The sequence below is a fragment of the Microcebus murinus genome, chromosome 18, assembly GCF_040939455.1.
Source record: "Microcebus murinus isolate Inina chromosome 18, M.murinus_Inina_mat1.0, whole genome shotgun sequence".
Taxonomy (NCBI): domain Eukaryota; kingdom Metazoa; phylum Chordata; class Mammalia; order Primates; family Cheirogaleidae; genus Microcebus; species Microcebus murinus.
This window is the reverse complement of record NC_134121.1, coordinates 48,775,420-48,801,891: the sequence shown is the minus strand read 5'-3', so window position 1 is coordinate 48,801,891 and position 26,472 is coordinate 48,775,420. Positions and strand designations below refer to the sequence as shown.

Sequence of the window (26,472 nt, the reverse complement as noted above, 5' to 3'; positions counted from 1 at the left end):
TGTTTGGTTTTCTTCTGCCATATATGGGAAGAGATCAAGTTTCTAAGAGAGAAGCTCTTTTGCCATTTTTTCTTTGTGGCTGTGCATGTCTGGTGTCCTGGGTCATAGTGAGTCAGAATGATTGGCTGAGAAGGAACTGATAGGAGAAAATTCAAGAAATGTCAGCCAAGGCCAGGCGTGGTGGCTCACACCTGTAATCCAAACACTCTGGAGGCCAAGGCTGGTGGATCGCTCAAGGTAAGGAGTTCAAAACCAGCCTAAGCAAGAGTGAGACCCCATCTCTACTAAAAATGGAAAGAAATTAATTGGCCAACTAAGAGCATATAGAGGCCAGGCGTGGTGGCTCACGCCTGTAATCCTAGCACTCTGGGAGGCTGAAGCGGGAGGATTGCTCGAGGTCAGGAGTTCGAGACCAGTCTGAGCAAGAGTGAGACCCCGTCTCTACTATAAATAGAAATAAATTAATTGGCCAACTAATACATATAGAAAAAAAAATCAGCCGGGCATGGTGGCACATGCTTGTAGTCCCAGCTACTCGGGAGGCGGAGGCAGGAGGATTGCTTGAGCCCAGGAGTTTGAGGTTGCTGTGAGCTAGGCTGATGCCATGGCACTCGCTCTAGCCAGGACAACAAAGCGAGACTCTGTCTCAAAAAAAAAAGAACATATAGAAAAAATTAGCCGGGCCTGGTGGCGCATGCCTGTAGTCCCAGCTACTTGGGAGGCTGAGGCAGGAGGATTGCTTGAGCCCAGGAGTTGGAGGTTGCTGTGAGCTAGGTTGATACCACAGCACTCTAGCCCAGGCAACAGAGTGAGACTCTGTCTCAAAAAAAAAAAGAAAGAAAGAAAGAAATGTTAGGCATGAAAATAACAGTAGTGAAAATTTTAACTTGGATTTTCTTTTGAAATCAAGTTCATTTTTCTATAAGGCAGATACAAACTTTTGTTGCTTTTCTTCTTGTTTATGGTATTCTTCTTTCCTTTTAGGCAAAGGATTTGAGGACCTGATGACAGTGAATCTAGCAAGGTACAAACCAACAGGGGAGTATGTGACGGTACGGAGGATTAACCTAGAAGCTTGTTCCAATGAGATGGTGACATTCTTGCAGGTAATAAAACATGAGTGTGACACTTGGAGGGAGGGTGGATTCTTGGTTCCTGTAGCAATTGTAAGGCACCTCCCACATCAGTCCTCTGAAAGTACCTGTTAGGAAATGAAGGTAGACCAAATGTTCAGAACTTATGGAGCTTTCAAGGGAGAATCTTGGGCATTTGGCACTAAGGATTGGGCTGAAATGCTGCTCAGCCCAATTTATATTTCCCTCTTCTTCTCCAAATATTCCTTTCTGGCTCATTTATTCATTTGTTTATTATGTAGAGAGGCCAAGTACCTCTCCCATGGTCACACACACACACTGAGCAGCAGAGGCAGGATTCAAACCCAGACAGCCTTGTTCCTGATGCAGAGCAGCCTGCGCTGCCTCTGTGGCCATCCTCCAGCTCTTAGCATCCTGTTTGCCTAAGATTCCTTTCTATTCAAGAAGCAAGTAGCTGTCCTCTTGTTAAACTGAGGGAGACCATGGGGTCTAGTAACTGCCTGGGGACTAGACTGCCCTTTGCTCTAAGGCCTGGGTGAATGTGTGTTCAGTACCATTAGTTGCAGCCCCTCCTCCTCCTTTTACAATGTCTTTCTGAATGTTCATCTGACAGTGCTCTTTTTTTTCTTTATTAGTAATCTTGGGTTTCTTCATCAAATTTACAGTGCTCTAATACCAGTTCATCTGTACAGAGTAGTTTACTGGATCTGAGGATAGAGCAGAAGTCCAGTCTCAACTTAGTTATTTGAGAAAAAACATATCTGAGTTTGTCGTAGAACATATTGGACTTTATGATTCTTTTGGTTTATGTCCTGTAAAGCAGTGGACAGGTAGAAGGTCCAGGTTATTTGACCTTAGCTCATGTCCCAAAGGCCAGGACCCTGGAGTTTCTGTAGTTTTTTTTGGTCCAATTTTTTTTTTTATACTTCCTATAGCTGCTCCTGAGGACGGGATCTCTTAGTCTGAGGGTGCTGGTAAAATATCTTCTAATGTTTAGTAGTTGTCATTTGTCCTTTAACACTTTATTTGCTGGTTTTTATCAACTACAACATTTTCTTTTACAATAGAAAAATATTTTGTGTTTTCTTATCTTCAAGAGGAGTTCTGTACGGTGCCCTTGAAGTTGAGCTAAGCTCATAACTTCAGAAGTCTTCAGTCAACAGTTTGATTCAGCATCTCTGAGTGGGTGAACCGAGACCCTCTACTGTGTTGTCAGCAGTTACCCTGTTTGGTGGCGGATTATTTCTTGAGGTGTGTTAGGATTGGCTGGTGGGGCCACACCAAGGCAGAAGTCGCAAAGCAGTATCTGAGGGCACCTGCTTAGGCTGCTCCCAGAACTCTGAGAAGAGCATCCAGAAAGTACTAGGTTCCACGTTCTTCATGCTGCCACTGAAGAATGGTGAGTGTCATTCTTCAGTGCCCCTTGGTTCTGACTTAGCTTTGCCATTGCTTTCAGGGGGAGCTTCATGTCTCTAAACTCTTCAACCATCCCAATATCGTGCCATATCAAGCCACCTTTATTGCAGAGAATGAGCTGTGGGTTGTCACATCATTCATGGCATATGGTGAGTAGAAAGGATTCCAGGCAGAGAGGGGTTCTACAGACTTTGTTGTCAGGTTGCCTGTGTGCTGGTTTCCTCCTCTGTTATTGTTTGCTACCTCCCTATAACTCTCTTCTTCAGGGTCCGCCAAGGATCTCATCTGTACACACTTCATGGATGGCATGAACGAACTGGCAATTGCTTACATCCTGCAGGGAGTATTGAAGGCCCTCGACTACATCCACCACATGGGATATGTGCACAGGTACATTCGTAGGCGGCCTCACCCTAGACTAGAGTGGATATCTGTGTCTGTGAGCCCTCAGATAAACAGTTGAAGTTTGACTAAAATTAAACTCTGGCTTCATGCCAGAGTTTAAAATCAAGGATCCCTGAGTAAGCTCAAGAATTTAAGGTTGCAGTGAGCTATGATTGCACCACACTGTACTCCAGCCTGGAATAATATATGTATATGAAAACAATTTTTTTAAATAAAATCAAGGATCTGGATTCTGACCTTGTCACTGACTTGGGGAAGCAGTCACTTAGCCTGCTAGTACTGAAGCCATTGACTTTCTCTTTGCTGAGCAGGCTGGTCCTGCCTACTGTGTGAGAGAAACATCTGATGTGAACTTCTTTCCCCTGCCTCCTGCCTCCACCCGTGTGTGCCCCAGAGTTGGTCCTATGCTGAGAGGCCAGGGCAGAGACAGATTGCTGCATAGGTGGTGTCAGGGAAGTAGGTGCGTAGTAGGCAAGATAGTAAGACTGGACCACTGCCTAACTCCACACACAAGGGAGGACTCCAGATGGATCAAAGGCCTAAATGTGAAATGTAAAACTGCAGACTTAAATAAAAGGAAATGTGAGGCGATACTTTTGTGATCTGAGGCAAAGAACATCTCAACATTTTAGAAGCACAAAACATAAGGCAAAAAAATTGATGAATTTGATTATATCAAGATTAAAGATTTTTATCCAATAAAGTACACCATGAACAAAGTTAAGAAACAGGTGATAGAGCGGAAGATATTAGCTTTGTTTAAAACACAGAGGAGATTAGTAAAAAGGAAATCAACAAGAAAAGGACAGCAAAGCACTAAAAAAATGGGCAAAAGATACAAAGTTTACATAAGAGGAACCCTAACATATCAGAGAAAAGCAAATGAAAACAAGGTATCACTTTATATACACCAGACTGGCAGGGTTAGGAGGCTGGGTGAGGCCCAGTGTGTTAAGGACGTGGGCACCTCCTGTCCAGAGAGTGGCAGCCAGCCAGGGTCACAGAACCTACAGTGCTGCCTCCGGGTGTGTTCCCCAAAGAAACCCCCATGCAGGCCCAACAGAGGACATGTATGCAGTTTGTCACTGTTCATATTTGTGCTGGTTAGAGGTAGTATGAGAGTCCCTCCCTGGGTGAATGGAGGCATGAAAGCATTAGATCCCATCCCAGAGTCAGTGGCAACTGGAAGCAAAGATTAGATGTACACAGAGAGCAGCACAGATGGATCTTGAAACCATAGCACTGAGTGAAAAAGGAAGGATGAGATGCATTCCACAGAACCATTAGGTAAATTTAAAATATATGCATGCAAAACAGTGGTATACTTTATAAGAATGCCTATAAAGAAAAGTGGAGATTAAAAGCACTAATAAGAGATAGGGAAGAGGTTGTCTATGAGCATAAAAGAGAACTTAACAGGATATATATAAATAAGTTTTAAAATCTGGTGATATATAAATGGGGTCATGCTATTTTCTGTTTTTTAATGTAGGTTTGAAATTTTTCATAAGATGTGTTTATGTACTGTGTTTCCCCGAAAATAAGACAGGATCTTATATTTATTTTTCCTCAAGAAGACACCCTAGGGCTTATTTTCAGGGATGTGTTATTTTCCCCTCAAAGCCTCAGCTTGCAGCGCGCACAGGATGGCTGGGACCTGACAAGGGGAGCCGACCTTGTTGGGGGCCTGCCCGTCACCTCTGGGATAGTAGCTGTCATGATGGGGCAGATGAGAAGGGCTGCTCGTCTTCTTTACCACTCTGCAAAATGCATGGGTTGTGCAGATACGCTGCGTAGCCACACCCATCACTAGGTCTTATTTTCGGGGTAGGGCTTATATTGCGCAAATGCTTAGAAATCCTGCTAGGGCTTATTTTATGGGTAGGTCTTATTTTCAGAAAACACGGTACATATAAAATGCACACACAGGGCCAGGCGCAGTGGCTCACACCTGTAATTCTAGCACTCTGGGAGGTCGAGGCAGGCTGAGGCAGGTGGATTGCTCAAGGTCAGGAGTTTGAAACCAGCCTGAGCAAGAACGAGACCCCGTCTCTACTAAACAAATAGAAAGAAATTAATTGGCCAACTAAAATATATAGAAAAAATTAGCCGGGCATGGTGGCACATGCCTGTAGTCCCAGCTACTCGGGAGGCTGAGGCAGAAGGATTGCTTGAGCCCAGGAGTTTGAGGTTGCTGTGAGCTAGGCTGACGCCACAGCACTTTAGCATGGGCAACAGATTGAGACTGTCTCAAATAAATAAATAAATAAAATGCACACAGGGGAGGAGGGTCTGTGTGTGCTGACCAACTGGGTCTAATGGGTTCAGACCAAAGGTTTGTAGTGTGAGCTCCTGCTGCCCGTGACACTTTCCCCTCCTCCGCCACAGGAGTGTCAAAGCCAGCCACATTCTGATCTCCGGGGATGGGAAGGTCTACCTGTCTGGCTTACGCAGCAACCTCAGCATGATCAGCCACGGGCAGCGGCAGCGTGTGGTCCATGATTTTCCTAAGTACAGTATCAAGGTTCTGCCTTGGCTCAGCCCAGAAGTCCTCCAGCAGGTTTGTGTGCCAGGTCCTGAAAAACTCCAGCCCCCACCAACTCACAGCTTCCCAAGGAAGCCTTCAGAAATTTCCTGGGATGGGGGGTGTCTCTACTTCTGAGTAATGTGAGGGGTTCCTAGAGGGAGCCCTGCTGGCGCGGTGTACCCTAACCCTAACCCACTCATAAGACGGATGTGCTTTCCCTTCCGTGGGGTCCTAAACGGGTCAGCCCCCTTCAGGGATCCTTACCCCACTGTGGGAAGGGGGAACATTTTGGAAATGCTTGGTGCTCTCTGGATCCCTGTGCTAAGTGGGAGTGGTGCTTCTTCCTGCTTGTCACACAGACTTGCTAAACATTTGCTCTTTATAAAATAGCAGTTAATCCCCAGTAGTACAGGCAAGGAGAGGTGTCAGCAGCTGTCCTGATTTGGGGGTAGGCATTCTTTTCCTCTCCTCAGCTCTACCTTTCTTTTCCTAAGAATCAAGACCAAGGCTACAAAAGGAGTCATCTGTGGCTTTTTTTTCCTGACTTAGAATCTTCATGGTTATGATGCCAAGTCTGACATCTACAGTGTGGGAATCACAGCATGTGAACTGGCCAATGGCCATGTCCCCTTTAAGGATATGCCTGCTACCCAGGTAAGCCTGCAGCCCAGTGGTTTCCTCCTTGCCTGTCTGCCTTCCACAAATGTTTGCTGAGCACCTGCCGCATTCAACACGCTGACCAGGGATACTAAGGTGAAAGACACAGTCTTTTTTTTAAGAAGTCCCATGGGGGTTGAGGAGTGATGGATAGTTGTGGAACTCTTTGTTTCCTCTCCCCGGGACAAACGCTGTGGTGATGGCACTGGGCCAAGGGAGGGGAGCCCGGGGCAGGGGTGCAAATGGAGGCCCACACACCATGCCTATTTGAAATGCTTTAAATCAAGCTAACCAGCTTTTATAAATTTATAAAATATCTTCTGTCTTTCTACCTTGATAAATATACCTGGAAGGTCAGTTTCTAATTTAGAATTCCCCCACTTCTCAGAGTTCCATGCCACTGCATTCTGGCCACCTTAGAACCTCCATTAGAACCTCCATTCTGCAAGTTCAACTCCTGTCCATGCCCTCTACAGATGCCTGTTCTTTGGCCACCCCTAGGACCTAGGCGTGCACAGCCAGTGGCACAGTCTACCATTGGGAAGACTGACCCAGGGAAAGGCTTATCCAAGCCTCATTAAATCCAGGAAGTGGACTTCAGGTTGTTTGGGCAAGGACTACCTGAGTCCCAGGCACCTGGAGCATGGGTAGCGTGCAGCCTCTGAGTGAGCCTCCCCTGGAAGCCACCAGCTGCTTGCCCTTGGGGAGGGGGCAGCTAGAGAATGTCTGGAGTGGTGCCTCTAGGCAGACGGCCTAGGAAGACACCTGGGAGGAGGTAACACTTGAGTCTTAAATAGCAATTAACTGTGTGAAGAGTGGGAACTAGAGGGAGACTTAGGCAGAGGAGTCAAGGAAGAACAGGCCCTTGGGAGTGGCAAGTGGGTATAAATGGCTGGGGTACAGGTGTTTTGGGGTGGGGGACAGCCAGGTAACGAGGTTGCAGACGGAAGCAAGGGAGCATCAGGAAGGGCTTCGTATGTGCCCCAGGCACGGGGTTCCTGCCCCAAAGCATGTGGGGAGTTACTGAAAAATTCAAGCACAGGAGTGCTAGCATCAGATATACATTGTAGAAAGATTACTGTAGCAGATGGATTAGATCTGGTAGACCAGTAAGGAGGGTATGGAAATCTAGGTAAGGAGTCTAGGAAATCTAAGCAAAACAATTCAGTAACAGAAACATATTCAGGAAAGAGTTAAAAGGCTCGTTATGGTAAATAGGAGGTTCAGATCTAGAAGCAGTGCTGTCCAGTAGAACTTTCCTCAGCAATGGAGCTGTTCTGTATCTGTGCTGTCCAGTATGGCAGCCACTAGCCACCTGTGGCTATTGAGCATTTAGAATGTGACTAGTGAGACTGAGGAGCTGAATTTTTATTTTCTATTTTCTTTTCTTTAGAGATAGAGTCTCTGTTGCCCAGGCTGGAGTGCCAGGGCCAGGGCTCAACAGTGAAAGGAATTTGATGCCTTATAAGAGGAGAGAGGAAACTGCGAGCCCTTCCTTCCAGCCATGTGAAAGGGGGTCTTCTGTGCAATCCCTTCCTCCTTTTCATGGTGGCCTCGCTAGAGTGTAGCTGCCACACCAGTGACAGCATTCCTTTGGAAAAGTTAGACTTACTCCACTTCCATCTTTCCGCCACTCCCAAAAGATCACGTTTGTATATTGGAAAAAGTATAGTTGTGATGAGACTCTCTAGACCTTCTAGGGGACCCTTTCCAGCCCCGGCCTGGCTCTGTCCTTCCCAGATGCTGCTGGAGAAACTGAACGGCACAGTGCCCTGCCTGTTGGACACCAGCACCATCCCCACCGAGGAGCTGACCATGAGCCGCTCTCGCTCCACGGCCAACCCTGGCCTGAGTGAGAACCTGACCACCAGCAACCCCCGGCCCTCCAACGGCGACTCACCTTGCCACCCCTACCACCGAACCTTCTCCCCCCACTTCCACCATTTTGTGGAGCAGTGCCTTCAGCGTAACCCGGACACAAGGTATCCCTGCTGGCCTGGGGCTGGGCTTCGGGGAGGGCAGGGGGAGCACTGGAGGTAGGACCAGAGTTGGACAGGATGTACCTCTCGAAGGTTCTGTAAGGGTCTGGGTTCCCAGAAAGATCTAGTGCCCCATAGCAAGCAAGATCAGCACCCAGGTTTGCTAAGAAGCCAGCCTGGGTACTCTGGCCATGGTTCCGAGGCGAGCCGAGGGGAGAAACTGCGGGCCCTTGAGGAGAAGGCGTAGCAGGCAAACTTGGGAACTCAGGGGCACAGCGCTGACATTGGTCTCTCTGCTGTTTCTCTTCAGGCCAAGTGCCAGCACCCTCCTGAACCACTCTTTCTTCAAGCAGGTACAGTAGCACTTGCCCTCAGCTCTCTGCTTTTTCTCACCTTTGGTTCTAACTACCTGCCATCTCCTTAGCTTTGGGGTCTTTAGGTATTCTCTCCTCCCCCCTTTGAATCAGAGAAATCACCATGTTTCTGAAGCCCCTCAACAAGAGGAAGGAGCTCCTCGAGTCTGTTGGCTCTGACAGCCCATCTGTCACTGGGCCATGGTTCCTTGCCCCATGGTGTCCTGGGACCAAGAGCGACAGGGTCCATTACCAAACTCTCTCCTTCTCCAGATCAAGCGACGTGCCTCAGAGGCTTTGCCTGAATTACTTCGTCCCGTCACCCCCATCACCAATTTTGAGGGCAGCCAGTCTCAGGATCACAGTGGAATCTTTGGCCTAGTTTCGAACCTGGAAGAGCTGGAGGTGGACGACTGGGAGTTCTGAGCCTCTGCGGACTGTGCACATTCTCCGGCCTGGGACGTGGGGGCCCACGGGAGGCCCTTCCTGAGGGCTGGCCACATCCCCACCCTCCTGGGTGCAGATTGGGTAAAAAGGACATTCTGCCAGGAAAGTTGGCTGCTGACTGGGAAAGAAATTCCTAGACAGACTTTTCTTCACTGCTCCTGGGCTTTTGAGACACAAGGGAATCCCAACAACTAGGGATCAGGAGGAGTCCAAAAGCTGGCATGCCCCATCTTGCAAGCTTGAGCTCAGGCGAGCTCCTCAGAAGGAAGAGGTGCTGCTCTGGCCCTGGGGGCTGAAGTCCAAGCTCGGGGCTTGACTCATCAACTCAGAGAACCATCACCTCCTCTTCCCAGTGCTTGCTCTCCTTCCAGCCTAATTCCATTCTCTTCCTATGCTTCCACATCCTACAGGTCCATGAAGGGACAAGTAATAGTCGACCTTCTTCTTCCCCTTCCCCCCACCCACTCCCTAGTAATTGAAGGGAAGAGTATTTCTGTCCTTTTAAAAAGGGGTAAGTCTACTCTTACCCCGCTTCTCACTGGGGCCCTGACATCTAAAGCCTTCCCATGGTTCATCTGTGTACCTCATACCTTTCCCACCAAGAATCCATCTTAATGCCTCCAGCCAGTGGCCTGGGCGCTTTCTCTAGGGCCATAATGTTTTGTCTAGCCTGAGGGCTTAAGTCCTTGTGCTGTGTTAGTTTCATTGTCAGAACAAATTAAAATTTTTAGAGAATCCGTTGGAGAACGGCATGGTTGTGTGTTTGCATCAGCGAAGGAACTACAAGCCGGGCTTCCTAGTGTCTGTGCTGACAAGGATGGCCATGGGTTCAGGCGAGAGGCAGAGTCATTCTGCTGTCCCCGTCCAAGCAGGCCCTTGAGTGCTTATGGAAACGCAGCAGTGGCCTCTTTCACTACGTGGACCAGTTTATTTTAAAACCCATAATAAATTTGTCTCTTAATGCTCTAAAATTTCCAGACTTAATATTAGCCTGTGGCCATCAAACCACTTTGGGGCTGGAAAGGTCCAGATGCTAGAGACCAGCCACCAAGGATAGAGGCAGAAGATGCTCACTTCTGGCAGGAGAGGAGGTGGAAGGGTTTGTCTTGTAACCTGACTGGGGGTGTCTCCTTACCATGGGTGCCAATCCCCAAAGAGCAAGTAACCTAAGAACCAGCGTCCTGTCTGGCTGCAGGCCAGTGTGTGTGAGCAGGAGGCGGGATTCCAACCTGGTTCTCCCCGTGGTGCCTGGCACTTTTCCCCTTGCCTGTCCCTCACGGGGGGGGTCCCTCCTCTAGCTCAGGCACAGCAGTGTCCTCCTCTCCTGAAGCTACTCTGAACCATCAAATACCCTCACTTTCCTTTTCGTCAGAAATTTTAACACCAGTTTAAAAAAGAAAAAAAAAGCCTTCTTCCTTTGGGCAGTGGTACTGGCTGACATGAAGGGAATGACATTAACCATGAGGCAGGGGCGTGGGGGTGGGGCCTGCAACGCAAAGTGAGTGACAAACCCAGGTCACACTTATTACCAGCCCTGTCCTCAGCTCAGTTTTTTTCCTCACCTTTCCTTTTCTTAACACTGGCCCACTATCAGTTTTCTTTCCTTCCTGACTACCTTCTTCACCTACTGTCAGCTCATTCTCCATGCCGGAAGTGCTGACTTCGGGAGGCCACCTGCAGCTGGGCCCACAGATCCATCCTGGGCAGCGCGGCAGGGCCTAGGGGCCTGCCCAGCCAGCCCTGCTCCCGGTGCCCCTGAGGGCTTCGCTTTTCGTGCATCAAACTGCCCCCTTCAAGAATCTGTTCACAGGGGTGGAAACTTTCCCCAGTAAGATACTCCTCCAGTTTTTGAGGGTTCTGACACACACCCTACCAGGGAGTCTCAGGCCCACAGTGCAGGCAAAACACAAATCTTCCTCAAGCACAGAAGGCTGGAGGAGACAAGTGAAACCGAGGAGGAAATCGCTGGGGGCTGGGGAGCTGCCTTGCTGTTCTCTGCCAGCCGCCAGGCGGGAGCTGTTCTGTTCCCTGACAAGTGTGTGGGCTGCGCTCCGGAGCCACCGGTTCTATTCCTGCCACAGTGTGGGAACACGCTGTGTTTAGGGCTGTGCTTTCCGAAACAGCTTCCAGCCTGATTTTAGGCAAAGCCAAGCAGTCCCAGTGCCCAGGAAGGCCGGGCCTCCCAGCAGAGGTCGTGTTGCCGAGGCTCGCTCCGCGAGTGAGTGACCGTCCCCTGCTTCCTCCCGTGCGCCTCAGACCTGTCTGTCTAGCAGCGGGCCGCACTAAGGCGCAGGGAGTAGCCCTGCCCGGGAGCTTGGTACTTGCAGCAAGTCACTTCAAACCTCCAGGCCTGGGCTCCCTTGTGCTAAAATCGCTTCCCTGAGGGCGTGCCCTCGGCATCTTGGGGCCCCCAGGGGTGAGGGATTACTGATCACACAAAACCCGGGCCACAGAAACGCTGGGAGGGTGGGGCTCTGGCAAAGGGCAGCAGCTTCCGCGGCCCCCTTGTCTGCAGGGTCGCAGAAGGCGGCGGTCCCACCGGAGCCCGGTTGCTGGACAGCTCCGCAGGCGGCGAAGGGAAGGAACGCGGGTGCCCCGGTCCCCTTCATCGCAGCCTCGCGGCCCGGCTTGGCGGGACCGCGTGCCCGGCCGCCGCTGCCATCTTCCTCCGTGGGCCGCGCGGGGGCGGCCCCTGGCGGCGGGAGGACTCCGCGGCCCGCGGCACACGCGGGCCAGACCAGGGGACCCCGGGCCTGCCTCGGGGTCGCCCCAGCGGCGTGTCTGAGGCTGCAGGGCCCACACGGGGGGGCGGACCGGGGCCGCCCGGACCTGCCCACGAGGGCCAATCGGGGGAAACTGAGGCAGCAAAAGGCCCGGGCTCAGCCCGGTTATCCCCTTCCGCTCCCCAGGGGCTGTGCGGGAGTGCCCTGTGTCCCGCTACTACAGCCGCCTCAACCTAAACTTGTCCCGCCCCGAGGGCTGCGGTGCGGAGCCCTCGGGCTCCTGTCCCAACACTGTCGCTTCCGTCGGGAGCGGGCAGACGGGCGGCCGATCCCGGAGGCCAGCGAGCTCGGAGCCCCGGGGCGGCGCGGGGGGCAGACAAAGGCGGGGACGGCGAGTGAGGGAAAGACAAAGCGCAGAGGGGGGTCGGCGGCGGCCGCGGGGCCCGGAGGCGGCTCCGGCGCGGCGGAGCCAATGGGCGGGCGCGGGGCGGGGGCCGGCGGGGGCGGCGCCGCGATAAGGCGGCGGCGGCGGCCGCTCGGGGACCACTGGCAGCGGCGTCAGCCTCCGCCCGCGCCCTCCTCGCACCCGAGGCGCCCCCCGGAGACCGACCCCGTCCCGCGGCCCAGGCGGGGGCCCGGTGAGACCCGCAGGCGGGCCGGGGGGTCCTGTACCGGCTCCCGAACGGGGCGCCAAGGTGGGGGGACGAGGACCGCCGCCCGCGGGGTCCCGACGCCCGGCGACTCCGCGCTTAGCCCTCGCCTGGGGCCCCGCGTCTGGAGTCGGCCCTTCGGGCCGGCCTCGGCGGGGGCGGAACCGAGTGCCGCTTGCTGGGCCCACGGGGTCCTGGGGCTGGGGTCCGGCCGCGCGGGGCCGGCGACTGAGGCCAGGACGCGCGGGCGGCGGCTCGGCCGGGCGGGGCGGGCGGGCGGGCGCTGTCCAGGGGCTGGGCAGCGAGCCGGGCGCCCGCGGCCTCGGCGCGGGACAGCGCTGGGCCGGGGTCAGGCCGGGGCAGCGGGTTCTCACCGCGGCCCCGTCCGCCCCGCCCTCTCCTGACCTCCCCTCACCCCAGGCGGGTCCCCGCCCGTGGGCGCACACGGCGGCTGTTGGGGAGTCCCCCGCCCCTCCAGCCCCTCGGCCCTGTGCTTTGTTCCTGCCCCACGCACGGTTCCACTCAGGACCCCTGCCCCTTGGGGGAGCAGTGTGGGGGGATGAGGGGCGGAAGTGGCAAGACCTAAAGCAACAGGAAATGACTTAGGGAAAGTCCCAACCGCAGCCCCCCAGGCCCCTGCTGTAAACACCCCCCACCCCTGCAGGCTGGGGAAGGGCCTGTGGGGCCCTCCCGACCGACTTCCCCTTGCAGAACCCAGCGCGTGCTGCGTCTCCACTCGGGGCCATCACCACCTCCAACGAGCCATGTTCCAGGCTGCAGGAACCGCCCAGGCCACCCCATCTCATGTAGGTGACCAGCCAGGTGGGAGGGGCCCCTGGGCAGGTGCCTGGCCTGGGGGTGAAGGGAGGAGGAGCAGCGTGTCTGCCTGCCGCCCTTTGCCTCTCTTGAGTGCCACTGAAAACTGGGGTGGTGACCGCAGCTGTGGTGGGGCATGGTCTGATTGCCCCTCTCCCTCAGGAAGCCAAAGGTGGCGGTGGCGGCAGCACGGTGCAGCGCTCCAAGGTAGGGCCCTGAGGGTGGGCGCGGGAGGAGGGGTGGGCGCAGGGCAGGGCCCTGGCTGAGTGTCCCCACACAGTCCTTCAGCTTGCGGGCCCAGGTGAAGGAGACCTGCGCCGCCTGCCAGAAGACTGTGTACCCCATGGAGCGGCTGGTGGCAGACAAGCTTATTTTCCACAACACCTGCTTCTGCTGCAAGCACTGTCACACCAAACTCAGGTGCGCCCCTGCCCCGCCAGCCCCTGCCCCTGCCCCTGCCCCGCCTGCCCTGACATGGTTGTTCTGCTTCTGCAGCCTGGGCAGCTACGCGGCGTTGCACGGGGAGTTTTACTGCAAACCCCACTTTCAGCAGCTGTTTAAGAGCAAAGGCAACTACGATGAGGGGTTTGGCCGCAAGCAGCACAAGGAGCTCTGGGCCCACAAGGAGGTGGACCCTGGCACCAAGACAGCTTGAGGCCTTCCACTCCCTCAGTGGGGCCAGGTCAGGGCTTGGACAGGGGCAGGGCGGGAAGGGATGAGGCTTGCTCAGGCAGAGGGGCACAGGGCAGGGCCCGGCTCCAGGACTCCTTCCTTCTCCCCCAGGGGTGGGGGTTTGGAACCAGGATTGGGGTTTGCTCACCGCCCTGCTTCCTGCTGCCTTCCACCCCAGCTTCCCTATCTAGGTGCCTTTTCTCCAGCAAGGAGTCAGCATGCCCTCCTCAGGGTCCTAAGCTCCCTCACTGCCACCCGGGCCTGGCCATGTCCGACCCATAAGTCTCCCCATCTACCTCCGCCCTTAGCCTGGTCCTGAGCCATGGAGACAGAGAGGAAGGAGGGTGCCACCTGTTAGGCCTCATGAATGCTACTGCACGCCCGTGGGGGAGGGGATGGGGAAGTGGAGCCACCCTGCCCAGGCAAGGCAGGGCCTGCCCCAGCGGGGCTTGCGACCATCTCGAACCACCCCTGTCCGTGGAGAAGCGGAAGTAAAGCACCCGCCAAGCTGAGCACCCCAGAGACTGGCAGTGGGGCTGGCCACAGCCCCCTCCCCTCCTGTTTCTACCCGTCTGTCTGTTGTGATCAACCCCATTTTAAACATGTTTAAAATGTTTAAACAGTTGCTGACTCTGTATTGTGTCACTGTTGGTGGGGCTTTGTGGCAGGAAGGATGCAGACTCACCATGGGCATGGGAAGTGGGGACAGGACCAGTCCAGAGTACCACTGGCCTTGATGGGAGGAGGAGTCCGGCTTGAGAAAAGGGGCTGCTCCTCTCCCCAGCCAGGGCGGCAAACCTAGAGTGGTTTATACCTGAAACCTCACTTTGCCCCTCAGCTTTGGGTTGGTTAAGACACCCCAGGGCCACAGACTCACACATACACCCCAGTGTGAACAGGAGAGCGAGCACTGGGCCCGAGGAGCAGGAGGGCTGGCTGTCAGTGGGTGCTGGCGCCTGGCCTTGCTGCACTTGAACGTGAGGGGCCAAAGTCAGAACCTCCTTCCCCTTATTCCTAGCCCTTTGCCCTGGAAATCAGGAATGATGGGAACTGGTAGACCCAGCAAGTGCTGCTGAAGGTTTCAGTGACTACCCCTTTGTCCCTGTGCCCTTTCCCTTCCTTGCCATTTTCCCCTTGCCTTTTCAAACTCAGTTCATCTGCTCCTCTGAAAACCCAGGCACACTGAGGGACGACAGTTTGCAGCAGAGGACTTGCTGCCACCACCCCAGGCAACTGTCTGAGTTCCTAAGTGACCTCATACCCATGGCCCAGGGTAGGCAGCTGGGCCTCCAACTCTGGTGGCAGATGGGCCACTGTGCTATGTTGAGGTTGGAGCTGCTCCTCGAGGAAGCAGAGATGGCACCCCAGGCTTGGGTCCCGAGAGTGAGAGGAGGGCTGCTCAGAGCCTCTCAGAGCAGGCCCAACTTCCTGCACCTGAGATCTCAGATGTGGACAAGGACAGTGCCTTCCTGCCTGCTCAGAGTTAAGCAATAGCAGCAGGTGGACAAGAGGGAGATAGCAGAGAGGTGGCTCCTGGAGGATGGGACTAAAGGGAATCCTTTTCTGGGCCAGGAAGACCCTACCAGATGCCATGGATGTCCCAGGAACCCAGCCACTGGTAACACTTGGGTCAAGTGGGCCACAGTGCCACCTTGGTAAGTCAACCCTGATGGAACCACCCCCAGTGGAACTCCTGGAGGGGCAAGTGGAAGAAAGGGGGAGCCACCTCTGGACTAACAGTGGTGCCCAGCCAAGTCAACTCAGGACCCCTCTGCTTAGAGTCACTTGAAGTTCTCTTCTGCTTGAGGAGCCCCTCCCAGGCAAGCACCTGCCTACACCCCCAACGAACCGAAAGCATCGCCACAGGACCCCACTGGTATAAATGATCCCTTTTATTGTAAGTAATGCACGACACTGGCCTGGCTTTGCACTGCAAGCCCTCGGTCAAGATATAGTCAAATAACTATGGCTGCAGGTTCTTCTGCACGATCCACAATTCAGACACAGACACAGAGCTGGGTGGGTGGGCGAGCAGGCGGGGCAGGAGGGCAGGACCATCCCCAGCCCTGGCCTCTCCATGCGGGGCTGGCCAAGGCACACGCCCCACGGAATGATGAGAGAATGATGGCACGGCCTCTTCCCACAGCAAGCCTGGGACTGCTAGGAAACTGCCCTTCAGAACCTCTGGGCCCAGGTCGTCCTAGAGCCCCACAACTTTTCATCTGGATTAGTTAATAAAAAACAATAAATTAAAATTAAGCAACAGCTTGATCCTGAGGATGCTGAGATAGCATGTCCACAGTTTTTGGCACAAAAATGTCAGGGACTTTTTTGGTTTTTTGGAGTGTAGGTTTGTTGGCTTGTTTTCAAATTCATTTTTAAAACACATTCCCTGTGAGGTAAGACCCCAGGGGATGGGGCTCTGTGACAGCCTGAACCTGGGACACACACAGCTGCAGAGTCAGCCCGCATCCTCTTGGGGAACAGGGCCGGGGGCTGGGGGTGGGGGCCAAGAAGAGTGTACAGGCAGCAGGATGTGGGCGTGGAGAGGCCGAGCTGCCACACGGCAGCTTTGGTCGAGATGAGGGGCCACGCCCCACCCTGGGCAAGGGCCGAAGTGGAGGCAGGAGCACGTGCTCACTGTCTTCAGAGGGCAGGGTGGAGTGGAAAGGGGCCTTGGGGAGAAACGGATAGAAACAGAGGGGCCCAGGCCCAACTGGCACCATGCAGCACACATTTCTGCAAAACCAGCTGCTTTCATTTTTTCTTCTCTCTCATGAGGCGTCCATCACCTGTAACAGTCTAGATTGATATATATAAAAACCATCAAATATGATCTGAGATATAAATTAACAAGTACAAGGCCTCACATTACATGATGTGAAAAGGCTAAAAACAGCGATAGAAACTACATTCATAAAAGTGCATCGTCAACATACAACGAAGGCTTTGGCTTGTTCTGTGCCTGTGGGATCGCAGGCACGCTGGCAGGGCTGCCTGCCGCTCACCCCCAGCTCCTGGAGACACTCATCCCTGGGCACTGGCTTTTATTTCCTTTCATGACAACTCCCAAGGAAACTGGGTGTTGAGAGGGAGGAGCTGGAGCAATAGGCACATTTTGGAGGGGAGGGGCCGGAAGAAAGGACCAGCGCCCAGGCTGAGGTAAATATGGCCAACTCTAAGCTGCTTGGAGATGCTGCTTCCCAGACCCCTGCTGCCACTTCTCCCCCTGGGGAGGAACAAGAAGGGAAAGGCTGAGACCTCCTAGGGGTGGGCAAGGCTGGCTAAGGAAGAACAAAGCTGGCGGTTTCAGACACAGTTGGTGGCAGCATGTGGGCTTTTCCTTCTAGCAGACAGAGGGGGCTCTGGCCTAGCAGGTGACAACTCAGGCAGCCTGAGACACCTCCCCAGACTCTCTGGGCTCAAGGCACCAGCCAGGCCAGATGCCCTCACTGTGCTGTCCACCTTCCCTCCCACTCCAGTGGGGGAACTGATGCCGGTCAGGAGCACAAGGGCCATTGCTTCAGCTCTTCCCAGTCCAGCCCAGACCCAGGCCCACAGCAGGGGTCCTCAGAGCCCAGAGGGCACAAAGTCTCCAGTTTAGAAACTGGATACAGCATAAGAGTGACTCCAACTTGTAAAACAGAGACAATTGCATTGACAAAATTGGGTCTCCCCCCTCAGTGGGAGTAGTTCCACATCTCAGGCCCCTGCTAATGGAGCAGGGGCACGGGGACAGGCAGGACAGGCTCCTCCTTCCCTGAATAAGGCAGCATGACATTTGCTCCATTCATCTTTGGTACAGGATAGGACTGGCAGAGCTGACCAGGGCTCTGGGGAGGGCAGCCTGGGCCTCTGCCTGCCGTTGCTTGGGGCATGCTGGGCTTTACCTCAGGCTTCAGTGGGCTCATCCAGCCCCAAGACATCCTGGTGGTCTCCAGACACTGAGAGGAGAAACAAAGTAACACTCTGAATGAAAATAACACTATTCATACCCTGGCATCAGTCCTGTGCCCCCAGATCCTCTGGGCTTTGGTGCAGATTTTGCAGCGTCAGGACACAACCCAAGGGTAGGGCCCACACGGCCACCTAGCATACTGTTCCCGGCCCTCTCAGGACACTGGGAGCTCTTGGGTCTGGCAGACTGGGGACTCTCAGTCTTTGAGGCTGCAGACACCCCACCCTAGCTCTGAGCCCCAGTGGCAGAAGGGGCGCAGACAAACGCTGGCTGGGCGTAGCTCAGCTCTGTGGTCTACAGCCTCGCCTGGAGAAGCAGCAACTTCGCCAAGCCCACAGCAGCCCCTTGCTCGTGTGGCAAGGGCAGCCAGCAACAGCGTGGACTTCAGAGCTCAGTACACGAGCTGTGCAAAGTGGTGTGTGAGCAGCTCCTCAGCTGAAGGTCTCTGGCGAGCCTCCACAAAAATGCGCCTCAGGAAGTCCCGGCCATGTTCAGAGATGTGGGAAGGCAGCTGAGGATTGGTGGGCTGGGTGGCGATCTTGAAAATGGCGGCCATAGCTTCATACTCTGCCCAAGGTGGTTTCTCTGTCAGCATCTCCACCACAGTGCAGCCCAGGCTCCTGGAGAGAGAGAGGCCTATGTCACCCCTTGGCCAGCCCGGGGCTCCCAGCTGTCCTGCCTACCACTGTGAAAGAAGAGCCTTTCTCAGAACACAGCGAAGCACAGCACAGGCCAAGCTGAGGGTTGGCATCTCTCGGATCCCCAAGGGCAGAAGAGGCTCCAAAGTACTCTCAGCCCCTTGTCCACACAGCTTCAGCAACCTACACATGCCCACCCACCTAGGGCATTCTTGAGCTTGGGGAAAAGAGAAAAACTTAGCAGTGACAGGAGAGCTGCAAGATAACTGTATTAGTTTCCTATTGCTGCTGTCACAAATTACCACAAACTTAGTGACACAAAAACAACACAAATTTATTATCTTACTTACAGTTCTGGAAGTCAGAAGTCTAAAATTAATCTCACCGGGCTAAAGTCAAGGTGTTAGCTAGCAGAGATGGTACCTTTTGGAGGCACTGAGGGAAGAATCTGTTTCCTTGCTATTTCTAGCTTCTAGAGGCCACCTGCATTCCTTGGCTCACAGCCCCCTCCTTGCCTCGCTCCAGCCTCCTGCTTCCACAGTCACACCTTCTGCTACCCACTCTAATCTCCTGCCTCCTTTTTGTAAGGACCCTTGTGAATACACCTGGATAATCCAGAATAATCTCTTCATCTCAAAATCCTTCACTCTACATCTGCAAAGGCGCTTCTGCCATATAAGGTAACATTTACAGGTTCCAGGGATTAGGACATGGACGTCTTTGCAGGACTGTTAATTCAGCCCACCACAATAACTTTCCAAGGGGAAAAACTCTCACATTTCTGGGCCTTTGAGGATAGACATAAAGTTAGGTAAAGCAAATGCAAGCCATCTGAGCACTAGCAGAGAAGGCAGAAGTTGCTCTTATTTAGGGACTGATCCAGACCTTCAGAGTGGACCCTACATCTTTAATGGATTTTGCAAACATGCAGGATGTTTTCCATGGCCTAAGTTCCCAGCACTAACAAACAGTTTGCTACCTGGGGTTAAAACATAACCCATCTAGGCCAGGCAGTGGCTCATGCTTTTAATCCAAGTGGTCTGGGAGGCTGAGATGGGAGGGTCGCTTGAGGCCACCAGGAGATTGAGACCAGCCTGGGCAACATAGGTAGACCCCGTCTCTAAAAAAATTTTTAAAAATTAAAAAATTAGCTGGGTGTGGTGGCACACACCTGTAGTCCTAGCTGCTTGGGAGGCTGAGGCAGGAAGCTCACACTGAGCTCAGGAATTCGAGGCTATAGTGAGCTATGATTGCACCACTGCTCTCCAGCCTGGGCAACATGTGAGACTCTGTCTCAAACAAACAAAACAAAACAAACCACAACCCATCTGTCATATGAGCTCCTGCACACACCAACACCCTTGCACACATGTAGCCTGGGCCCTAAATGCACCCATCTACCACACCTCAAAGTCCCCAAGGAGAGTTTCTAATTTAGAACACTATAGCCCAGGCAAGGAGATGGGGTCCCGCACGTCCAGCACTCACCACACGTCTGCCTTCCTTCCATAGCCCTCGCCACTGATCACCTCAGGGCTCATCCAATAGGGTGTGCCGGTGACTGAGCGCATGCCTGTCCCTGACATGCAGATGGTCTGTAGGCGTTTGCTGGCCCCAAAGTCCCCCAGCTTCACATTCCCAGCAGAGTCTCGGAGGATATTGGCTCCTGAGGCATGAAAGGGCAGAAGCTGTAACCTTGGACTCTCTTGCATTTTCTACCACCTTCCCTCCCCAGGTCAGACAGCTGCTGGTGGCCCTACCACTGCACACGGCCCATGGTAACTACATACAGCAAGTAGTCTAGCAAAGGGAAGCCTCAGACCTGCTGTAAAAAATGACCACTACCATGGCCAATATATGCAGAGAACTTGGCATTTTCCTAAGTTGCTCAACCAATCTTCACACCAGTCCCCTAAGGGAGTAACTGGGGTCCCACTTTTCAGAAAGTTCAGAATAGTTAAGTCACTAAATGGTAGACTTGAACCCAGGTCTTGGGGCCTCCATGCAGCCTGACCCCTGCTTACCCTTGATGTCCCGGTGAACAATCATGTTGCTGTGCAGGTAGGACATGCCCTCCAGGATTTGCCGGGTATACTTCCGGGTCACACTCTCTGTCAGGGCTCCATAGGCCTTCAACTGGTCCTTCACGGAGCCCTACCAGCCACAAGGAGTCAGAGGGAGTCCCCTCAGGGGAAGGGTATAGGAAGGGGGCAAGGTTATTCTAGCCCTCAGCATTGCAGCAAATGTATGATTCACCCAGTTCCTACTTGCGACATTCTAGGCACTTTGCCAGGAGCTGCTGGGCAGCTTGGAGAGAAGAATATGAAACAATCTTTCCTTCAAGCAACATACAACCCAAATCCAGAAGGGAGGCAGGCCCCTGCTCCAGGTGAAGGCTGTACTTCCTGGACAGGACACCAGCGACGCCAGCCCCGCCAGTCTCTGGTGAGGGCTGGGCCTGGGACATTTCTCGTCTCACACTACACTGCAACCTGAGGCAGGGCGCTCCTGACCCTAAGTCCTGCTATCACCTCTGGAGCCTCAGGTGATCAGACTGATGTCAAAGGTGACCCTTCTCCTGCAGTCCCCAGGTCAGGCCCCACATGCAGTCAAGGGGCACATACCCCTGGCATGTACTCCATGAAGATGGTCAGGGTCTTCTCCGCACGGTCCCGCAGACAGCCATAATACTGCACGATGCGCTCATGCTGCAAGTTCTTCAGCAACTGGATCTCACACTCCAGAGCACTCACCTCCTAGGGGAGGGGTCAGTAGTCAGCCTCAGCCCTCAGGGCTCTGGTTCTGCCTGCCTGGGCTCAGCTCAGCTTGCCCTAGTCAATGGCCTTACAGGGGTCTGGCTTGGGAACTTCCACTGGAGAAAAGGGGACTCGTTCGACTATCTGGCCCTTAGCCCCAGTGCTAGGCAAGCTTTGAGACAGTGGCACTTCTATGCCTGGAAGAAGGTGGACAGGCAGGTGGGAAGAGGGGTTGTGGGTGCTTAGTTAAGGTAATTGCTATATTTGTCCACTCAATTTGAAGTGTAGGCCACATCCAAGCTGAACTCCGAAGACGGGTCATAAGATGCCTCCTTTACAGCTGGACTAAGCGAGTGAACCCCTGGACTGGGGTAAGGGGAGAGGTATCTGTTTGGTGGATGGGACAGGCCATCTTTGTGGCACTGGTCATGGCCTCTCAGTCTGGGTTGCTTAGAACTTTGGTACTGACTCAGTTCCTCATACCCAATCCCTCCCCGGGGTGTTTGGTGCACTGTGGACCACCTCAGAGCCAGGGTGGACAGCAAGGCAGCCTGGGAGGAAGAACAACAGGGAAAGCAACTACTCTGTGCAATAAGACAGGGCTTTCTGAAAGGCCATGGGGAGGGTAGTACCTTGCTTGTCTCAGGACTATCTGGGTCAAACTGGACCTGCTTGGAAGCAAGTTCTCGTCCTGTGTCCACATCATAGCACAAATAGACCCTGCCGAAGGCACCCTGACCCAGGAGCTTCCCCCGGCGCCAGTTGATGGGGGCACTAGGAGCTACAGGAGAACAGAAGGAAAGAGCATTATTTCATGTATATCATTTATTGATAATCCTACCTCATTCTCTAGATGCTCTGTAATGGGACCTCTGGCCCAGTGTCCCCTCTCACCCAGCACCATCACCACCCCAATCTGGAGCACACCAGTGCCCTGGTCAATCAGACCTTAAGGTCAGAGTCCTGAGAAGCAGAGGACTGGCTAAAATCATGGTTAAAAGCTCTTCTGCATTGATCAAATACCTTTATTTCCAAAGCCCCTAAATATTTTAATATGGCAGGGATTAAGGGTGTGCTCTTCAGTTTAAAAAGGAAAAACTAAAGTCCAAAGAGGAGAAGTGGCTTGTCACACAATAGTGGATCAAGCCCTGGGTCTTAGGGGTCTGATGCCCACTCCAAGGCTCTTCTAGTGTGGTGAAGATGGGCTAGAGCTGCTGCCTGCTGAGCCTAAGGGTCCCAGTGGCCTGGCCATGCTCCCAGCCCAGCAGCTTGTCTGAGATGGCCGGGGCTGTCCCCTCCTAGCCAAGGATAGCTCCTCACACTTGGTTGGCACATTCCTCTCCTGCACAGAGAGGGCATTCTCGCTGTCTGCACTCCGCAGGCGCCCACGGGGGTCCAGGTATTGCACAGCCAGACCCATGTTCTCGCCATTCGTGCTCAGGGAGCGGCTGGACGGCACCAGGGTGAACAGGTTGCCTTGATGACGCCGTATTCGGGGAAATGTTCTTCTGCCTGAAAGGGTGCAGGGACCAGAGCAAGTCAGACCCCTCACCACAAGGCCAAATGTGCAAACCAGGTCCTTTCTATAAGTAATAGATACCATCAGCTGCAGCCCATACTATCTGCCCTGCCGCCTGACTCATGCCACAAAGGCTCCTGTCCCAAGCAACCCAAGAATAAGGAAAAACAGAAGTTAGGAAGAAGCCTGCCTGATTCAGGGAGTCCTGGCCAAAGGAAAGGCACAGGGCTGGCCTATGGGCCCCCAGATGCTCACAAGGCCAAGCCACAGGTAAAGGCTGTTTTCCTCGAATCTTGCTCCTCACCCCTCTGCGTGGCCCCAGGCTGTCTGCTGCTGCAGGGAAGAAGAGGCTTCAGAGAGATGGTGCCCCTGGAGCACGCCATAGACTCTGACAAAGGAGTTCCCAGCGGCAACATCTTGGTCTACAAATACCTCTCCCTCTATCTGGCTTTTTTGTTTTTTTCTGTCTCCTGTGCCTTAAGTCTTGGGCCACAGTTCCTCAGGCATAAAGGAAAACAGAGTCTGGAGAGCCTGGGCCCAGGCCCCTCATGATGGCTTTTCCCTGGCCACTTTTCCATGGTGGAGCTCTAAGCACTCTTTTCTTTTTCTTTTTTTGAGACAAAGTCTCACTTTGTTGCCCAGGCTAGAGTGAGTGCTGTGGCATCAGCCTAGCCCACAGCAACCTCAAACTCCTGGGCTCAAGTGATCCTACTGCCTCAGCCTCCCAAGTAGCTGGGACTACAGGCATGTGCCACACCATGCCCGGTTAATTTTTTGTATATATATCTTAGCCAATTAATTTCTTTCTATTTATAGTAGAGACGGGGTCTCGCTCTTGCTCAGGCTGGTTTCGAACTCCTGACCTTGAGCAATCCTCCCGCCTGGGTCCCCCAGAGTGCTAGGATTACAGGCGTGAGCCACCGTGCCTGGCCAGCACTCTTTTCTTGAGGCAGTCAGCAGGGGGCAGGGGGCAGGTGCACTCACCATCGTTGTAGTCCTTGTGGTGCACAGACACATGGTAGCGCCGGGGGTAAGTTCCACCTTTGACCCCTTTGTCATACAGCTGAGTTTCCCGATCTGAGTAAGACAAGAGAATCATTGGCTTCCGGGAAGGTCAAAGTGGGAGAATCACTTAAGCCCCCAGGTCACCTGAGGCCTCAGAGCAGCAGGCCTGAGGAAAGTTACCAAATCAGAGTGGTCATAGCACAAGTGTCTGTGGCTCCACCCCGACACCCTGCAGCACCCACCCAGGCTCTGTGGAACTCACCTGAGTACTCCTGTCTGTTGTCAGGGAAGCTCTGGGCTCGGGACATGCGTGATTTCCGGAAGGAAGGGCTAGAGAAAATAAAAAGAAATCACAAAATAGACCTCCCCGTACTTTCAGAGCAGCCCAGCAGGGCATCCAGCTGGACTCCCTATCTCCCTCCCTCCCACAGCACTGGGTAGGGGGAGCAGAGGGAAAACGCCCTTTTCTGAGCCCAGCCTCCTCTTTCCACCCTCCCTTCACTAGTCTGAGGCCCAAATCTGACAGGCCCCTGTGTGAGAAATCTAGCGTCCTACCACGCTTCTGCCTGGCTACACACCCCTTGCCCTTCTTGGACTTTCTTCCCACCTCTGTAATAGGTGAAGCGCTGCAAGAGAATCCTTTGCCCAGGGCAGTAACAAATAGCAACAACATCACGGTTTACAGATTGCTGTTTTCTTACCTATTTTACAAAGTGAGCTTTTTCTCTTGTGAGGTAGGAAATATGGTATAATAGCAGGTCCCAATGACTAAACAGCTGCTATACTATTTCTAGTCTTTGCAGACACCCTAGAAGTTAGGCATTACATATTCCTATTTACTTGTCCAAGGATACAGCTAGTAAGCAACAGGGCCAGACTTCAAATCTAGGTCTATAATTCCAAAGTCCACATTCCTGCCATTAAACCAGGCATCTTCCTTTCAGACTAATCACATCATCTCATTTTAGAGACGGTAAAACTGAGGAACAGAGAAGTTAAGGGACTTGTCCAAAGCCACTCAACTAATATTTGATGGAACTGGGACTGGATCTAGGTCTATCTGGCTCCAGATCCCATGGCCTTCCCCATGAAGAGAAGATGAGAGCACTGAGCTCAATTCAAGCCCAGGCCTCAAGAAGTTAGTCCAGATCATTCCTAATAAGAAGAAAACAAAGCATTATAGGGACAGAGGAGAAACCTAAGACTAGAGACATGGGTAAGTTCAGCTATCTTTCCCAGCATCCACATGACCAGCCCTTTCCCTTACACAAGAGTGCCTTTTGAGAGGGCCAAAAGGGTGGAGGGAGCTGTCCCCTACTGTTTTCCAACTACTACATGTTCTGTAGTCCTCCCCTCCTGATCTCCCCCACCAAAGCTCAGGAGATAGACAAAAGTCAGAGTCAGTCCCTGCCCTGGCAGAGCTCTCAGTCTGTGGCAGCAACCCCTGGCATTCTTTTATTTTATTTTATTTTAGAGACAGAGCCTTACTCTGTTGCCTGGGCTATAGTGCTGCGGTGTCAGCCTAGCTCACAGCAACCTCAAACTCTTGGGCTCAAGTGATCCTATTGCCTCAGCCTCCTGAGTAGCTGGGACTACAGGCATGCTTCACCATGCCTGGCTAATTTTTTTCTATATATTTTTAGTTTTCTGGCTAATTTCTTTCTATTTTAGTAGAGACGGGGTCTTGCTCTTGCTCAGGCTAGTCTCAAACTCCTGAGCTCAAACGATCTGCCCACCTCGGCCTCCCAAACTGCTAGGATTACAGGTGTGAGCCACCGCACCCAGCCAACCCTTGGCACTCTTACCTGTGCCTTCTTCCCCTAGTTGGAGAGCAAGCCCAAAACAAGGGTAGATATTGGAAACCAACAAGTAACTATGACTGTATTCTATGATATCTAGAGGGAAGACAGTGCTCACCCACGCTCCAGTCTGTTAGGAGATAGGACAAGTTTGGCCACAGTCGCAAGATCACTATTCACATGAACAATCAATTCCATAAAGGAAAAAAGAAATCCCCAAACCTGGTCCATAGCCTCTGACCATAGCCCTAAGCCCAGCCAGATGTGATCAAACATGCTCTTGGGCATAATGAGGTTTAGGCAAGGGAGTGGTGGAATCAGTGCCAAGGCCTGCTCCAAACATACCCCTGCACAGAGCCATTTGGCATGTAAAGGACAGCACTTGTTTCCTCCCCAAGTGTAAGAACAAGATACACAGCTAGCAGCCAGTGTGGTACTCTAGACAGTCTGGATGTTTTGTTTTCTGATTTCAGTTTCTTATTGTCCCAGAAACACTTGGAGAAAAAAATGGAAGTAAACCAATGGATGAGAATTCAGTTTTTCCCCTAAAATATGGATGATCCACTGCTTCTCAGTTCAGATCATAGCAATGAGGCCAAGTACAAAGTATACTTCCAGCATTATATTATGTGGAAAGTCAAAACATGTAAAGCACTTAGAACAACACAGCACTTAATAAATGAGCTGCTATTTTATGAGCTGTTATTACATTCATTGAATTATGTAAACACAACATTCTCATGGCTTTGGGAAATAAGGAGAAGGCTTTCCTAAGAAGCATGATGTTTTAACCCTGGGCCTACAGTCTAGCTCAGAGACACACACTAGCTAACTCTACTTCCTAAGACAGTTCCAAAAACACCTATGTATCACCCCCCAAACCACCCATAGTCCCATACCTGTCTGCTGACCTGTCCAACGATTGGCAGCTTCCCGACAAGGAATTTTCTGCACTGCTCAGGGGATCCAGCATCTGTAAGGCAAGTTGTAAAATAAAACCATAGCCCTAGCCCAAATTCCAGCCAGGTAACCCAGGCTTTATGACCTAGTCAGGGCCA

At 52.9% G+C, this 26,472-nt stretch overlaps 3 protein-coding genes across 17 annotated transcripts in view; 2 read left to right on the top strand and 1 right to left on the bottom strand.

Annotated features, from left to right (window-relative positions):
• The window catches only part of STRADA (STE20 related adaptor alpha), a 31,564-nt gene extending 21,939 nt beyond the window's left edge, over positions 1-9,625 (top strand). For all 10 annotated transcript variants that reach the window (XM_012747282.3, XM_012747284.3, XM_012747278.3 and 7 more), the window contains 8 exons: positions 985-1,106; positions 2,551-2,659; positions 2,777-2,900; positions 5,304-5,475; positions 5,992-6,096; positions 7,840-8,081; positions 8,389-8,431; positions 8,705-9,625. In XM_012747282.3, the coding sequence (XP_012602736.1) occupies positions 985-1,106; positions 2,551-2,659; positions 2,777-2,900; positions 5,304-5,475; positions 5,992-6,096; positions 7,840-8,081; positions 8,389-8,431; positions 8,705-8,857 (1,070 nt within the window). In that variant the 3' untranslated portion in view covers positions 8,858-9,625. The remainder of the gene's footprint in view (positions 1-984; positions 1,107-2,550; positions 2,660-2,776; positions 2,901-5,303; positions 5,476-5,991; positions 6,097-7,839; positions 8,082-8,388; positions 8,432-8,704) is intronic.
• A 2,467-nt stretch (positions 9,626-12,092) lies between these two features.
• Positions 12,093-14,364, top strand: LIMD2 (LIM domain containing 2). Of its 3 annotated transcripts, none has more exons than XM_012747299.3 (5): positions 12,093-12,239; positions 12,963-13,057; positions 13,230-13,274; positions 13,348-13,487; positions 13,563-14,364. In XM_012747299.3, exons 2-5 carry the CDS (start codon positions 13,016-13,018, stop codon positions 13,720-13,722), a joined length of 387 nt encoding a protein of 128 aa, XP_012602753.1. In that variant the 5' UTR covers positions 12,093-12,239; positions 12,963-13,015; the 3' UTR covers positions 13,723-14,364. The 3 variants fall into 3 exon arrangements, with proteins under 3 accessions (XP_012602753.1, XP_075850787.1, XP_012602754.1); XM_075994672.1 differs by having other exon boundaries at positions 12,916-13,057; XM_012747300.3 differs by having other exon boundaries at positions 12,093-12,296.
• A 1,249-nt stretch (positions 14,365-15,613) lies between these two features.
• Positions 15,614-26,472, bottom strand: part of MAP3K3 (mitogen-activated protein kinase kinase kinase 3) — a 69,001-nt gene continuing 58,142 nt past the window's right edge. For 2 of the 4 annotated variants that reach the window (XM_012747293.3, XM_012747297.3), the window contains 9 exons: positions 26,314-26,387; positions 23,878-23,945; positions 23,595-23,687; positions 22,412-22,603; positions 21,724-21,872; positions 20,960-21,091; positions 20,360-20,489; positions 19,824-20,001; positions 15,614-18,317 (listed from right to left, as the gene is read on the bottom strand). In XM_012747293.3, the coding sequence (XP_012602747.2) occupies positions 18,089-18,317; positions 19,824-20,001; positions 20,360-20,489; positions 20,960-21,091; positions 21,724-21,872; positions 22,412-22,603; positions 23,595-23,687; positions 23,878-23,945; positions 26,314-26,387 (1,245 nt within the window). In that variant the 3' untranslated portion in view covers positions 15,614-18,088. The remainder of the gene's footprint in view (positions 18,318-19,823; positions 20,002-20,359; positions 20,490-20,959; positions 21,092-21,723; positions 21,873-22,411; positions 22,604-23,594; positions 23,688-23,877; positions 23,946-26,313; positions 26,388-26,472) is intronic. The other 2 variants (XM_012747294.3, XM_012747298.3) reach the window with 1 other exon arrangement.

Coding starts and splice junctions, on each gene's coding strand:
- LIMD2 (XM_012747299.3), top strand. CDS start 13,016: ATGTTCCAGGCTGCAGGAACCGCCCAGGCCACCCCATCTCAT. Junction 13,058..13,229: donor CCCAGGCCACCCCATCTCAT/GTAGGTGACCAG, acceptor CCTCTCCCTCAG/GAAGCCAAAGGTGGCGGTGG. Junction 13,488..13,562: donor CACTGTCACACCAAACTCAG/GTGCGCCCCTGC, acceptor CTGCTTCTGCAG/CCTGGGCAGCTACGCGGCGT.